The sequence below is a fragment of the Schistocerca nitens genome, chromosome 1 (assembly GCF_023898315.1).
Source record: "Schistocerca nitens isolate TAMUIC-IGC-003100 chromosome 1, iqSchNite1.1, whole genome shotgun sequence".
NCBI classification, from domain to species: Eukaryota; Metazoa; Arthropoda; class Insecta; order Orthoptera; family Acrididae; genus Schistocerca; species Schistocerca nitens.
In genome coordinates, this window is record NC_064614.1 from 865156252 (window position 1) to 865170320 (window position 14069).

The 14069-nt window shown below is 39.0% G+C and overlaps 1 protein-coding gene across 1 annotated transcript in view; it reads right to left on the reverse strand.

Moving 5' to 3' along the window:
- LOC126263553 (histone demethylase UTY) overlaps positions 1 to 14069 on the reverse strand; it is a 371377-nt gene that overhangs the window by 71272 nt on the left and 286036 nt on the right. The window contains exons 10-18 of the mRNA XM_049960649.1: positions 11726 to 11876; positions 11153 to 11266; positions 10723 to 10884; positions 9662 to 9898; positions 9244 to 9444; positions 6180 to 6919; positions 5868 to 6097; positions 3512 to 3717; positions 3100 to 3405 (exon numbers count right to left, since the gene is read on the reverse strand). Of these exons, the coding sequence (XP_049816606.1) occupies positions 3100 to 3405; positions 3512 to 3717; positions 5868 to 6097; positions 6180 to 6919; positions 9244 to 9444; positions 9662 to 9898; positions 10723 to 10884; positions 11153 to 11266; positions 11726 to 11876 (2347 nt within the window). The remainder of the gene's footprint in view (positions 1 to 3099; positions 3406 to 3511; positions 3718 to 5867; positions 6098 to 6179; positions 6920 to 9243; positions 9445 to 9661; positions 9899 to 10722; positions 10885 to 11152; positions 11267 to 11725; positions 11877 to 14069) is intronic.

Below are 14069 nucleotides of genomic sequence, written 5' to 3' on the forward strand. Positions count from 1 at the left end.
TGCTGACATGCCCATACACCTGTTGGGAGTACTAAATGGGGTGTGCATCCTGGGTTTCTCACCGCCTAACAGAAGACCACGAAGAGCAACAAAGGAACATCTGTGCAGAATTGCTTACATGTTATGAGGCTGAGCATGACAAATTTTGTCAAACATCATCAGAGGTGATGAAACATAGGTTCATCACTTTGAACTGAAAACAAAATGCCAATTCTGTTTGATAACTTCCCTAATGATGCAATGATCAACTCCGAAGTGTATTGTGTTACCCTCAGGAAATTTAAGAAATGACCTCAGTAAGATAGCCATCATAAAAATGCAAAGAAACTCCTGCTTCTCCATAACACAAGGACTTTCACAAGTCTGCACACCCAAGAGCAGCCCACAAAACTTCAATGAACTGTTCTTCCTTATGATCCCTACAGCCAGGATCTCACACCTTCCAATTTCATCCATTTGGCCCAGTGAAGGATGCACTCTGCAGGAAGCAGTATATGGATAATGGTGAGGTTACTGATGCAGCAAGACATTGACTCTGATGTTGATGCAGTAGAGTGGTAGCATGTGGACATATAGGCCCTCCCAATAAGGTGGCATAAAGCAGTCACATTGAACAAAGATAGAGTTGAAAAATATGGTTTTATAGCCAAAAGACTGGGGACTAATGCAGTGTACTGGAATCCTGAACAAAACCAACCTGCTTTCACAAACAAAATGTGTTGCATTACTTATTGAACACCCCTCATAGTACAATAACGATACAGATAATTAAGATCAGGAGTATAACTGGAACCGTAAGTAAGTAGTTAAACAAAGCAAGAAATAAAATACATACATCAAAAAATGTTTTGCATCATCTTGGTTCCGAGAGTTCTGGATCCTGTACAGAAAATTGGAACAGAGGCCAACATAAACATCATTTTCGCCCTTTTTATTGCTCATGAAAACCACATATTGCATGTTGTACCACCATACAGCAAGACCTTCAGAGGTGGTGGTCCAGATTGCTGTACACACCGGTACCTCTAATACCCAGTAGCATGTCCTCTTGCATTGATGTATGCCTGTATTCGTCATGGCATACTATGCACAAGTTCATCAAGGCACTGTTGGTCCACATTGCGCCACTCCTCAATGGCAAATTCAGCGTAGATCCCTCAGAGTGGTTGGTGGGTCACGTCATCCATAAACAGCCCTTTCCCATCCATCCCAGGCATGTTCGATAGGGTTCATGTCTGGAGAACATGCTGGCCACTCTAGTCGAGCAATGTCGTTATCCTGAAGAAAGTCATTCACAAGATGTGCGTGATGCCTTCATCCATGAAGGTGAATGCCTCGCCAATATGCTGCCGATTGCACCATCAGTTGAAGGATGGCATTCACATATTGTACAGCCATTACAACACCTTCCATGACCACCAGCAGTGTACATCGGCCCCACATAATGCCATCCCAAAACGGCAGGAACCTCCACCTTGCTGCACTCGCTGGACAGTGTGTCTAAGGCATTCAGCCTGACTGGGTTGCCTCCAAACATGTCTCCGACGATTGTCTGGTTGAAGGCATATGTGACACCCACTGGTGAAGAGAATGTGATGCCAATCCTGAACAGTCCATTCAGCATGCTGTTGGGCCCATTTGTACCACGCTGCATGGTGTCATGGTAGCAAAGATGGACCTTGCCATGGATGTCAGGAGTGAAGTTGCACATCATGCAGCCTATTGCACACAGTTTGAGTTGTGACACGACATCTGGTGGCTGCACAAAAAGCATTAATCAACATGGTGGCATCGCTGTGAGGGTTCCTCCGAGCCATAATCTGTAGGTAGTGGTCATCCACTGCAGTAGTAGCCCTTGAGTGGCCTGAGCGAGGCATGTCATAAACAGTTCCTGTCTCTCTGTATCTCCTCCATGTCTGTACAACATCGCTTTGGTTCATTCCGAGATGCCTGGACACTTCCCTTGTTGACAGCCCTTCCTGGCACAAAGTAACAATGCGGACGCAATTGAACCATGGTATTGACCATCTAGGCATGGCTGATCTACAGACACCACGAGCCATGTACCTCCTTCTTGGTAGATTGACTGGAACTGATCGGCTGTTGGACACCCTCTGTCTAATAGGCGCTGCTCACGCATGGTTGTTTACATCTTTGGGCAGGTTTAGTGACATCTATGAACAGTCGAATGGATTGTGTCTGTGATACAATATCCACAGTCAATGTCTATCTTCAGGAGTTCTGAGAGCTGGGGTGAGGCAAAACTTTTTTTGATGTGTATAGAATGAAATTTTATGAAACAACCACTGTTTGAAATCAGAACAGCTCAGAAACAGTAACAGGTGGGAGGGTGCATTGGGTATCGTCTTGCACTAGGTTATTTCAAGGGATATGACCCATATAGCAAGCAATGACCCACATAGCAAGAAATGGTGATAGGCACAATATAAGAGAAGAGCAGGATATCTTTTAGACTGGGGGTAGGCTTCAAAATCATTACCTCTCTTTAATGAGCAATACATTTCTTACGAAAGACAACTAACTAGACTCACATGAAAGTATGAGAGACTGTTTATATATGCTTTATAGACAATATCAGTGAAGAATTAACATTAACTAACATTTTAATCTGAAACACCCCAAACAGTTACATTTTCACAGAAAAATAATAACCACATAAAAAATTAAGCTAAACAGTGTTATCATTACCATACGATCCCAAACGGTTATGTTTTCACAGAAAAATAATAAGGACTTAAAAAATTAAGGTAAATGACATTATCAGTGCCATAGGACTTTCAAAGCTTAATATTTCTAGTCCACAAATGTATATTCCTGTTGGTAAGATTTGCATCTCTGATTACAACGCACAAAACACTTTAAATATGAAAACCACGAAAAATAATTCACAGACACTTTCAACAATAAAACTAAGAATATTATCATCCACTGCTCCAAACTCTGTGTGACTTATCGTGCATGAAAATAAAATAAAACAAACATAATTGCAACAGCTGAAAAAGTTATACATACAATTTTCAAGCATATCAGAAGGATTCTGAATTGTTGAAAATATTTTTTGTAACTAAATAATAGTACCTTCATGTACAGTTGTACTGTGTTCATGCCAAGAATAACATGACCAACATGGGACAACATATTTCCAGCAGAGACAACACGAGCAAATGCTGGTAATTTCATGAGTTCCTGCAGTTGAGGTCTCCATTTTCGTTCATCTGAGAGATCAACATTAGTACCAAATCTTAACATTTTGGGCCCCGACTTCCCACCACCTGAACCTCCAAATGCACCTCCTTTCTTTCGACGCACATTTCCTGTAGAATCTTTTGAGTCCGAATCTGACAGATTACTGTTGTGTGCCCCTGCTGTTCTTTCACCTTCTTCCTGGAAAAATAAAAAAGCCCTCACACTGGCATGAGAGTTCTCACCAATGTGAAATATATCTGTATAGCGTATTATTCATTAAAAGCATCATGTGAGACTAATTTACCTTCAAGCTGTCCTGGAAAGATGATGCCTGATACTGAGCATATTTGGCAATAGTGGTGTGTGATCTGTGGCTAATACAGGCCCAAACTTTTCGGCCTTGCTGTGGATCCCAGTTTTCATCTGATGTTTGCTGCATTTGTGTTCTAACTTCAACGCTATGGTCTGGATTTGCCTCAACAAGTGTCTTTGTTGAGAACAGACCTAGGTCTAAAGGATAAAAAATGTCTAGTTAGCTACAGTAGAGACTGATCACTAAATATAATCTGTAACCATTCTATATATGAAAGACTAAGACACCGAACACTGAGTCTGACTGGAAAACAGATGGCCAAGTGGTTGAGAAAGTCAATAGTAGTTATTATTTGGGGGAGAAGATAATGGGTGACATACAGAACAACAGTAGTACAGTAGACAGGGCACAGCTTATGCAGAAGCTTTGGTATGCGGTGAAAACACCATACGACAAGAAAAATCTGACACAGAATGCCAAACTGCGACATTACACAGCAACTGTAAGAAATGCTGCTCTGTATGGATCAGAAACGATCACACTCGCCAAGAGAGCTTGTATACAGTTGGAGGAGGAGGAGGAGGAGGAGTGGAAAATTTTGTGACATATAAGACACCAAAAAACATGGGGATATCTGGATACACAGAACACAACAGGAACTGTACGAAAATATTGAATCCATATTGAGCAAGATACAGAAGAGGAAGTTACAATTTGTTGGGCACATCATGAAGATGGATGAAGAGAGGCTGACTAAAAAGATATGGAATGCAACATGTCATATGGGAAACAAATGGGTGAAGGAAGTGAGAGATGACTGGAAGGCAGCAGGAATAAAAGAAAGGAGTCTGCAGGCAGTAGTACAGGACAGAGAGAAGTGTAAAGGGTTGGTGGATGGTCACAGGCGGCCAGACACCAAAATCAAAGCTGTCTTAACAGAAGAAGAAAGAAACAGAAGCAGCAAGAGAGTGGAGAGGTATTGGGAAGCAAGAAGACGTGCAAAACAAGCCACAAGTGATCCTGAAGGGTCCTAATGAAGCAGAAGAAGAAGAAAAGGTAATTTAATTAGAATTAACCATGGTCCACACACTGTCTTGAGGAAGGTTTAAAATGGTCCTTATAAATTACTTTGTATTTTGAAGCTCTGAATCCATATTTTTTCCCTCCTGTTGAGGTGGAATAATATGTAATTGCGCCTAATTCAATCTGTAATTTGCATCTATCATATTCTTGTCACAATTGGACTGTTGAGTAACTGACTACTGCTCCCCTTATTCACACACATGCTTTTGAGCTCTTAAGGTCAAGTGCCTTGAACTAGATCAGCTACTGGCAAACTAATCGTAAAGGACAATCCAAGAATGTAACCTTATGATCTTTCTTGGGACAAAGAAAGCTGAGAGTCAGCAGAATTTTCACATGCCTTATGAAGTGAGTTAAAGAAAATATAAATAATTAAGTACAGAAGAGACTGCACTGATTTAAACCAGCTACTCATGAAAAACATGTTTAAATCAACTTCTTCATATACTCCACAAAGAACACCAACAGTGCTAACGAATTTCTTTCTCCATAGAAAGTAATTGCTGTGTTGATTATACATACACCATACTGGGAACCAGGATTCCCAGGATTCCTGTCATTTCCAAGCACGGACGTGGATTTAAACACCAATACAGCACACAGTACCAGGTCATCACATGTAATCATAACATACAGTGTTACCTATGTCATCACAGAAACTGAATGCCAGGTTGTATCCAGCATTAAAAATCATTTAATTTGCTGATATGACTAAAAATTAAAATTTACAATTTCTTAAACTGAAAGTAGATTACAGATAGACTATCTTATGTCCGGTCCTAAAATTTTAATCATCATCTCAATAAAATAAAGTTAGATAATTCAGTTTTGTTTGTTTTTAAACACTTGTACACTATAAAAACCTCACACCATAGTTTGTTGCAAAATGGCGTGGTCTGTTGATAAAAAGGAGTATTGTACAGATAATTCAATTTCAAAAGCAACAGAAATGTTGCAGTTGTGTCTACATTGGCCTCAACACAGCTACAGCATTTTCGCTGCTGTGAAAATGAATTACTGCACAGGTACTCCACTTACCAATGAGGTGGACCATTTTGTTTTGACTCCTATAACAACACACTATAGTACCGTGATGCGCCAATTTCAGTGTTTATCAGAACTGTGGACATTTACACAGAAAAAATTAATTACATGTCTTTATTTTTTTGAAGTGATACCTAAAAGCTTATGGATAGCCCCTGTAAAACTTACACATGAAATTCAGAATCTCTGCTATTCATCTACAGCATTATTAAAGAGATACCTAATTTAAGTGCTGCTGCTAGGCCTCTGACAACAGCAATTGGATGCTTGAGGCAGAACTCTTGTAGCTGTGGGCTGAATGCATCCTTTTTGTTTTCCAGGTACACAGAGGGAGTTGGAGGAAGCAGCTGTTCTCTTGTTAGTCGCTGCTGAGGTGGATCTGGAGGCTGTGGTGGAGGAGCACGGTCTGACAAAATGCTGCAGTTTGAGACACCATTTAGCCCTCGGCCCCTAAAAAACAGAAGTAAAGAACAGACAGTTGTCGAAAATAAGAACAGCCATCATGCTGGAAATGCAGGACTAAGATACTTACTTGCATGCCTCTATCACAGACTTGGCATCCATATCTATGCTGTATTCTGTTTCAGGTTGGGGCTCACATAAGTTCGAAAATTCTAAAACTGCAGCTTCTACTTTCAAATCCTGCTGTAATACTGATGGAACACGACTGGTGTTCTGGGAAGTTTGTGAAGTACTTCTTGTCGTAATTAAGCTCTGAGATTCACTTTTCACAGTAGTGGATATTCCTTCTGTTTTTATCTCTTGTTTGGGTGAGCATGTTACAGTAGAAGCACTGGATGAAGGTGTTGGTGCCTGCTCAAGTTTTGGACTATTTGCAGTACTGACTGCTGGAGACATCGACTGTTTTACATTCACAGCTTCGCCAGCAGTAGATGCACCAGAGTTCATTATTACTGTAGAATTATTGCCACTGCTGTCATCTGGCAAATTTGAGGGAGAAAATGGTCCTGAGCTCAAAGTATTGGAGTTCTGTTGATTTGATGTTGATGTAATGGCAACTTGATTTGTTGATATAGGCTCTTCCACCTTCACATCTAAATCTTCACTACCTGACCCAAAATGTTTCAACAAATCTTCTGCTAGTGATGTTGCAATATCCTTCTGGGAAAGTAAAGCCTGTAGCTCTTGGTCACTCACAGCAAGTTCTTTGCTCGAAGGAGAATTTGATGTTGGGTAAGTATGGTGATAAGAACTTGACTCCAAAGTTGAATGAGCTGGCGGTGTTGCATGAGGTGTTGTAGTTGAAGATATCTGAAGAAGATAAAACCAATAACATAAAAATCAGAAAAACATTTTAATAATGGAAGAAGCATAAAATTTCAAGGTTAAAAAGCCTCCCACTGCATTTTCTTCGTCAGGGAACTTTTCAGGCTGAATCACTTAACATAAAAGGTACCAACATGAAAAAATATGTACATATTTTTCATTTAAGTCTTTAACAAACAAAGAATTAAAATAATTACTGAAAATAAGGGAGGCAGCTTAAGTTTGTGGAATACAAGAACAAACTGACTCACAGTAGCGTGCTTTTATCGACTTAGCTGTCCACCCTAAGCTTCCTTTCTGATGACTGCTCTCTGGAGTTAAAACAAAAATACAAGCAAGTAACCAAACTGAGGGAGAATAAAGTGATACAAGACGTAAATGCCTGAACTGCAAAGCTGTTGGTTTCTCATTTAGTTATGCAAGAGCCTACTTGTTTCTCATTTCTAAAATCTGTGTCTTCAAGCATACTACTTGCAATTTTCATTCACTGACTTCCCTTCCATCCCCCCAAGAACATTGTCATTTTGTCATTTCAGGAATATCAGATGAATATGGAATTATTTCAGGAAATCCAGAATGAAATTTTCACTCTTTGGTGGAGTGTGCACAGGTTTTGAAACTTCTTGAGATTGAAAGTGTGTTCCTGAATGTGACTCAAGAACGGAACCTTATCTTTAATGTGAAATGCTCTTACTAATTAAGCTGCCATACTAAGTTTCCCTTCTGACAGTACCTCTTCTGTACTTTCCCCTTTCCCAGATGCACAGTTCTTCCATGTACCTGCATGTACTGCTGCACTACCTCTTGCACACCGTTTATCCATATGGGCTAGACCAGCAGTCCACATATAGCCTGTGCAAGGTACCATTTATTACAATAATGGCTGTCCAATCAATATCTTAACATTTGGATGGGATATGGAATTGTAACAGTTCCAACACATATAATCTCCATACATATTACTTTAATTATTTCAAAAGTGAATGAAGCCAAAAGGCAAAAAAATGTTGGTCCCCTTATAACTGGCCGAGTATGTCATTTCAAAGGTTGAGTGAAGGCAAGGGTATTCCACCCCCAAAAGCGCCATGAGTAATAAACCACTGTGGTGTTCAAATCAATCTTCGATCGTGGACAGCATTACTTTTTACGTATTATGTTCAACAAGGTAACATATATCGATCTCATACACTGAGTTTGGGCAGTTAGAATATGCTGGTTAGTGTTGTTTAACGTCCCGTCGACAACGAGGTCATTAGAGACGGAGCGCAAGCTCGGGTTAGGGAAGGATGGGGAAGGAAATCGGCCGTGCCCTTTCAAAGGAACCATCCCGGCATTTGCCTGAAACGATTTAGGGAAATCACGGAAAACCTAAATCAGGATGGCTGGAGACGGGATTGAACCGTCGTCCTCCCGAATGCGAGTCCATAGAATATGCAGTAACCTGAATTAGACTCAGGGAAACATCAATGGCTTAACGACACAAAATTCATAGACAAAAGGCAGGAAGAGTACATATATTTCATTAAAGAAAGCAAACATATCCTCTAATTCCTGCCTTTTGCATGTGACTTTTGTTTTTCTGTGTCCTAAAGTGGGACCAGTGACACTCCCTCCTGAGTATTTTTCTCCCCTATGCAACATTATACTGAGAGAAAGTTGTCACTGTTCGTTCATTCTCTGATAAATCGTTTTAATTAAAACTCAATTGTATAAAAGTATTCCTGTTCTTTGGAGATGAGAGCAACAAGTTTAGAAAATTTGAATCACTCATATCTACTTGCGTGTAGGGCAAAGTTCACTAAAATGTTATAATAACTTATGAGGGTATCCGATGTATAGCATATAAAAGATAATATGAAGGACATGCATATGATGAAACAATATTTTCTGAATACACACTAATTAAATTCTATATACTGAAAACAAACTACATGACTGACTTCTTGAAAGTTGTAAACCAGCCATAGAAGTTTTATATTTCCATTAATTTGCTGCCATTGCATTATCACATCATCAGTCTTAAATGGAGCATAAAGAAGAAAAGATGACTGGGGCTCTGCATCTTGTCAATAAAGACAGCATTGAAGACAGAGCAAAACCTTGAACGGCACAAGGATGCGAGGGAGGACTGCCATGCACTACTTATGAAAAATCTAAATCAAGATCATTGGATGGGAATTTGAACTTCACTCCTCCTGAAGGTGAGTCTAATGTCTTAACCACTGTAACACATCACTTGGTTAAATGAAGAATAGTTTGTGGGGTGCAGATGTGGCTAAGTATAAGTAAGAGCTGCAAGCTCATCTTACCTGTGCGAAGCCTGTAGAATTAGCCTGAGTACCATATGGATAATGCTGCAGTTGGGAGGAAGTTCTCTGTTGATATGATAACTGATGGTCCACTGTTGCACTTTTGTAGGGCATTCCAGGTGATTGCTGTGTGCTAGGTGTGGCAGCAGAATACCCAATACTAGCATCCGTAAAACCAGTCTGTGGTGCTACTGAACCCTGCTGTAAAAATAAAGTATTGTGGAACAGACAGTTCAAATTAAAATTTGTATAGGCCTAATGTATGAGGTGTTTCCGAGTACCAAAAAGAAAACTCAATTAAATGTGAAATGGTTAATATGTCAATTTTTTTCTTAAATAAAAAAGCAGGTTAAAATATGATGAATAAAAATAACTCAAAAAACTAATTTTATATGCACATGATTTCTGTCAAACTTACTGTTTGCTGTGGCATACTGTATGTTTTAATAACAGAACTCTGTTGGTATGGTGAATACTGTGCTGGCTGCTGTGGTTGCCTTGTAATTCCTGCAGGTCTTTGTGGCTGCTGCTGCTGCTGTTGTTGTTGCTGCTGTTGCTGTTGTTGTTGTTGTTGCTGCTGCTGCTGCTGTTGTTGTAGCTTCAGCTGATGCTGTTGCATTAATCGATACTGGTGTTGCAACTGCTGTAGCATACCCTAAATAAAGAGTCCTGGTTTGTTAACAACCTTTTTTTTTTATATTAAATGCAACAGTGCAAGTGAAATGAAACTTTGACAGCCATATAATGAACAAACTATCGGAAGTATTCATTTCAAAATGCAATTTAATAGCACAACATTTTTCCCTGCAACACAGATTTACAATAATGAGTGTTTTATCAAAACAAATCATTTCCAACCAATATGCTTATATCATAAGCGCACATCCAAAAAAAGATGTTTTTTACAATTAGCATAAATGGGGCACTGTGTGACGCATAGCAAATAACTTCAAGAAATATTAAATGAAAGAGAACAACTCAAACTTTAAGCTCTTTAAACAGAATTATTTCACTGAAGCAAACTCAAATAATGTAATTGTACAAATACAATTAATAAATGTAGGTTGTGCAGCAATTTTTTGCCAGCATTTATTCAGAAAATTTTTTCCCTACTCTTCAGTAAATTGTAAAAATAGAGTCAACAGAAAATATAATTGACACTGGGGTCAGAAAAAAAGAGTGAATGTGACACACAAACGTTTTTTAAAAGGTCAATTAACATTTCTAAACTATTTCATTATAACTTAGTTAAAAGTAGCGAAAGAAGGACTTGTACCATCTTTGGAACACTGTATGAATTCTAATTGCAGCATATAAGTGATAGCACGAGGAGAGTCATATATAAGAATGAAGAGAATTAATGAAGAAAGAACAAAAAAAGGCTTATGCTAGTGCACACACAAGCATGAGTGCTAACACACATACACAGTCACAGAAAAATTAGCTGCATAAAGTCCATATTTTTCTGTGTCATATTACCTGTTGTTGTGGGTTAAGGTTTGCTATGTTCTGTTGCAAATACTGGAGCATGTGTAGCTGCTGTTGGTTCATAAATGTTGGTGGTGGCACTGCTCTCTGTTGGTTGGCTGCTGGTGCCACTCTTGCACCAGGAGGGCTATTTTCAACTACATCTCCCCCACTCTATGAAACAAAATAGATCAGTTAATGAATATATGTACAAACAGTAGAAGTCTAGTTTCACTTATTCCCTTGAACATACAGCATGCCAGCTGGATATTTTAATCAAATAAAATGAAAGGAAGACAGGGCACAAGAAAATGTTTATATGAGTGATGTATGTGATAGCAAATTCAGTAAACTATAATTTTTTTGCAGTTAGTATATGTCAGTATAATTTATTTATTAAATATACTGCACAGAAAATAAAACATTTCAAAAGTATAATGACCTTGAATCTCTTCGTCCCAGCAGCATTTGTTTGCACTGGATAGGGTGGAGGAGGACCCTGGGGAGAGACTTGGTGATGGCCATTTATACCATTGTACTGAGGTTGTGGTCCTGGCTGTAAAGAAGAGAAATTTAAAATTTTCCATTTGGTATGAGCTGCACTACTTCAAAATCAAAGTAAATTTTACAACAAATAGTTTAAAAATACATCAAATGTTACGAGGAAAAGAAAAAAGAAAAGATTAGGAGTAGGAGGAGGAGGAATTGGGAGCAAGACCTTTTTAATACCATGATATGTAGGCTGCTCACAGCAAGAGCTTGTGGTTTTGCTGATGAAAATTAACATTCTGGGAACTAAGAGCAGTTTACTGAACGTTGAACTATACTGATATGCTGTTCTAGATTATTAAACAATTTACTTACCGTAACATATCTGAAACTCAAGCTTATTTCAATTATTATAACCTCCACTTCTTAATTACTTCAGTCACTTCATATCACCAGCTTGCTTGTGTAAAAACTAACTTCATGTTCCCATACTCTGTAAACATAAGGGTGTTATAAACATATTAACCTGTGTGTATCCCTTCTGGAATGGTGTTCCTGGCCCCCTCTGCTGCGCAACAGCTTGGTTCTGTTGCTGCTGTTGTTGCTGTTGTCGTGATGACATTTCTGCAGATATGGGGAGGTTCCATGCCTCCTCTATTGATGGCAGTTGCCGACGTCTGAAATGACAAAAACAATAATAATATGGATACAGATTTCTCATCAAAATTGGAAGAAATTGTAGCTATTTAGTAAACCATATAGAACAGGCAAAACAATAAGCTTCAAAACTCAAAAGAGGCATAAATCAAAATATTTCCCAGTATAACGTCAATAATCCTGGGAAAATGTAGCAGAAGGAATACGGGTAATGGCATTAACTGAACTATAAAATTCGATAAGATCGTCAGGTTTATAACTGAACTAATGTGAATAAAAAATGATCAGGGTGTATGAGAAGATTGGACCGACACAAGATCTGGAACTAACAGGTTGGAGATTAATTTAATGGAAGGATTCCTGTGGATTCCTGTTTTCTGAAATGGAAATGAAATAAGGAAAATATAAGTTCTTAAAGGAGACTGCCCACAGTCTTTCCAAAAACTGAAGACGTTCACATTTATGTTTCAAGGTAACCAAGGGAAATATAAATCTGGGTGCTAGACAAAGTTTGAAGTTTCATTTCTTCTGAATAGGTGCCCAGACAGGAAACTGAATCCTGCTCCTGCCAGATGTGATTTCAGTGTTTTACCATTGCCCCAGTTCACTTGGTCTGGGATGATTAAGAGTGTGGAGTATCTCAACACCATCAACCCAATTTGTTTCACTTGGATCTCTGTACTCAACAAACTTTCTTCCAGGATATGAAGGACTCATCTCTCTAACATTTCTGTATTAAATCTCATTCACTAATACCTCCACCATGATAGAAGACATCAATTTACAAACAAAAAAAAGTCCATTTTCCACAGTCACAATGTATGCTACGATTGCAGCAATGAACAGTTCTTAAACAGTTTGAAGATTTTCAGAGAAATCCACTGCCCTCCTGCCTGTCCCTGTGTCTACTCCTTGACCCTTCTGTGTTCTTCCCACATGACCTTACTCCTTGACTCTTCTGTGTTCTTCCCGCTTGACCTAAGACCACTAAGCCAGGCTGTAGTTTCATAAGAGGCACTGTGAAAGGGTTTGCTGGATGCAAATGTTCTAATGAAAAGTGTAGTTTTCATTGTGGAGCAACAATAGTTAACCACTTTTTTGTGTTTGTTACTGCTAGGGGAACCACTGTATGGACTGTACTCAAACCACACTTTTATATTACTTAACCTATCAGTATACCATGACAGGCACAACCATTACAGCAGTTCCACTTATTGCAGTACAATAACTGATACACATGTCACAGTACTGTAGATGCAACACACAACTCTTCTATAGCTCGCTGCTTTCTGCAATCGTTCTGCAGCCACATCGGAAGATGACACTAGTTGTACATTTGTGAAATTGAGCAATTAATTCAAGCTTACATGCATTTAGTCTGTGTTTCATGAACTCAGAGAGTGACAACATGCCCAATGCCTACAAAGTAGAAGCCAAGAGAAGAAAGTGATTTCGATGATTTGAATAATGGTACAGACTAGGACACTGCAAAGTGACACAACATCAAGTGATAAAAACTGTAGCATTTTGGACAATAGGGAAACTAAAAGTATGCAACACAGTGTGTTGATCAAGAAATATGTGCTGGGATGACAACAAAGCGTGCTGCAGACTGTTCAAAGGCAACTCATTCGGACTGGGTCAACGTAGCTGATTACCCTAAAACTAGTTATTTTCACTGTGACATCCAAAACTGAAGCAAAGGTTCTGTCACATCAGGGATAAAATCCAATAGAACTTCAAGTCATAAATGAATTTCCAACAACACAGTTTTTGTTGAGTGGACTTTAAGAGAAACAAACCCTAATGCAGCAGAAACACTAGCTACCAACTGAAGCAGAGAAAACACATGCTGGTTTCCTGTAACAGCTGATGAACTGAAGATACCTCGCTCACTGGATCATCATGTCGTAGACGCAAGAACGTTCTAGACAAGATAATTGGTCAAAAAGAAAAATAACTGAGACTCCAATATTTGCTGAAACAAAATTGTTGACAAGATTCAAGGTTTCCTCCAGATATTTGCACTTTATCACCTACTCACCAGAAACACAACATGACAAACTGAGAAAGGCAGACCAGTCATTTCACAACTGCTTAACACATTTAAAAGAGTGTAACTGCCTGGCAAGAAAGTTAGCACCAATGAAAGCCTGATGAAGTTTAGGGGCAGACATTTATACATTCAACATATTCCACCATAGAGGCAGATC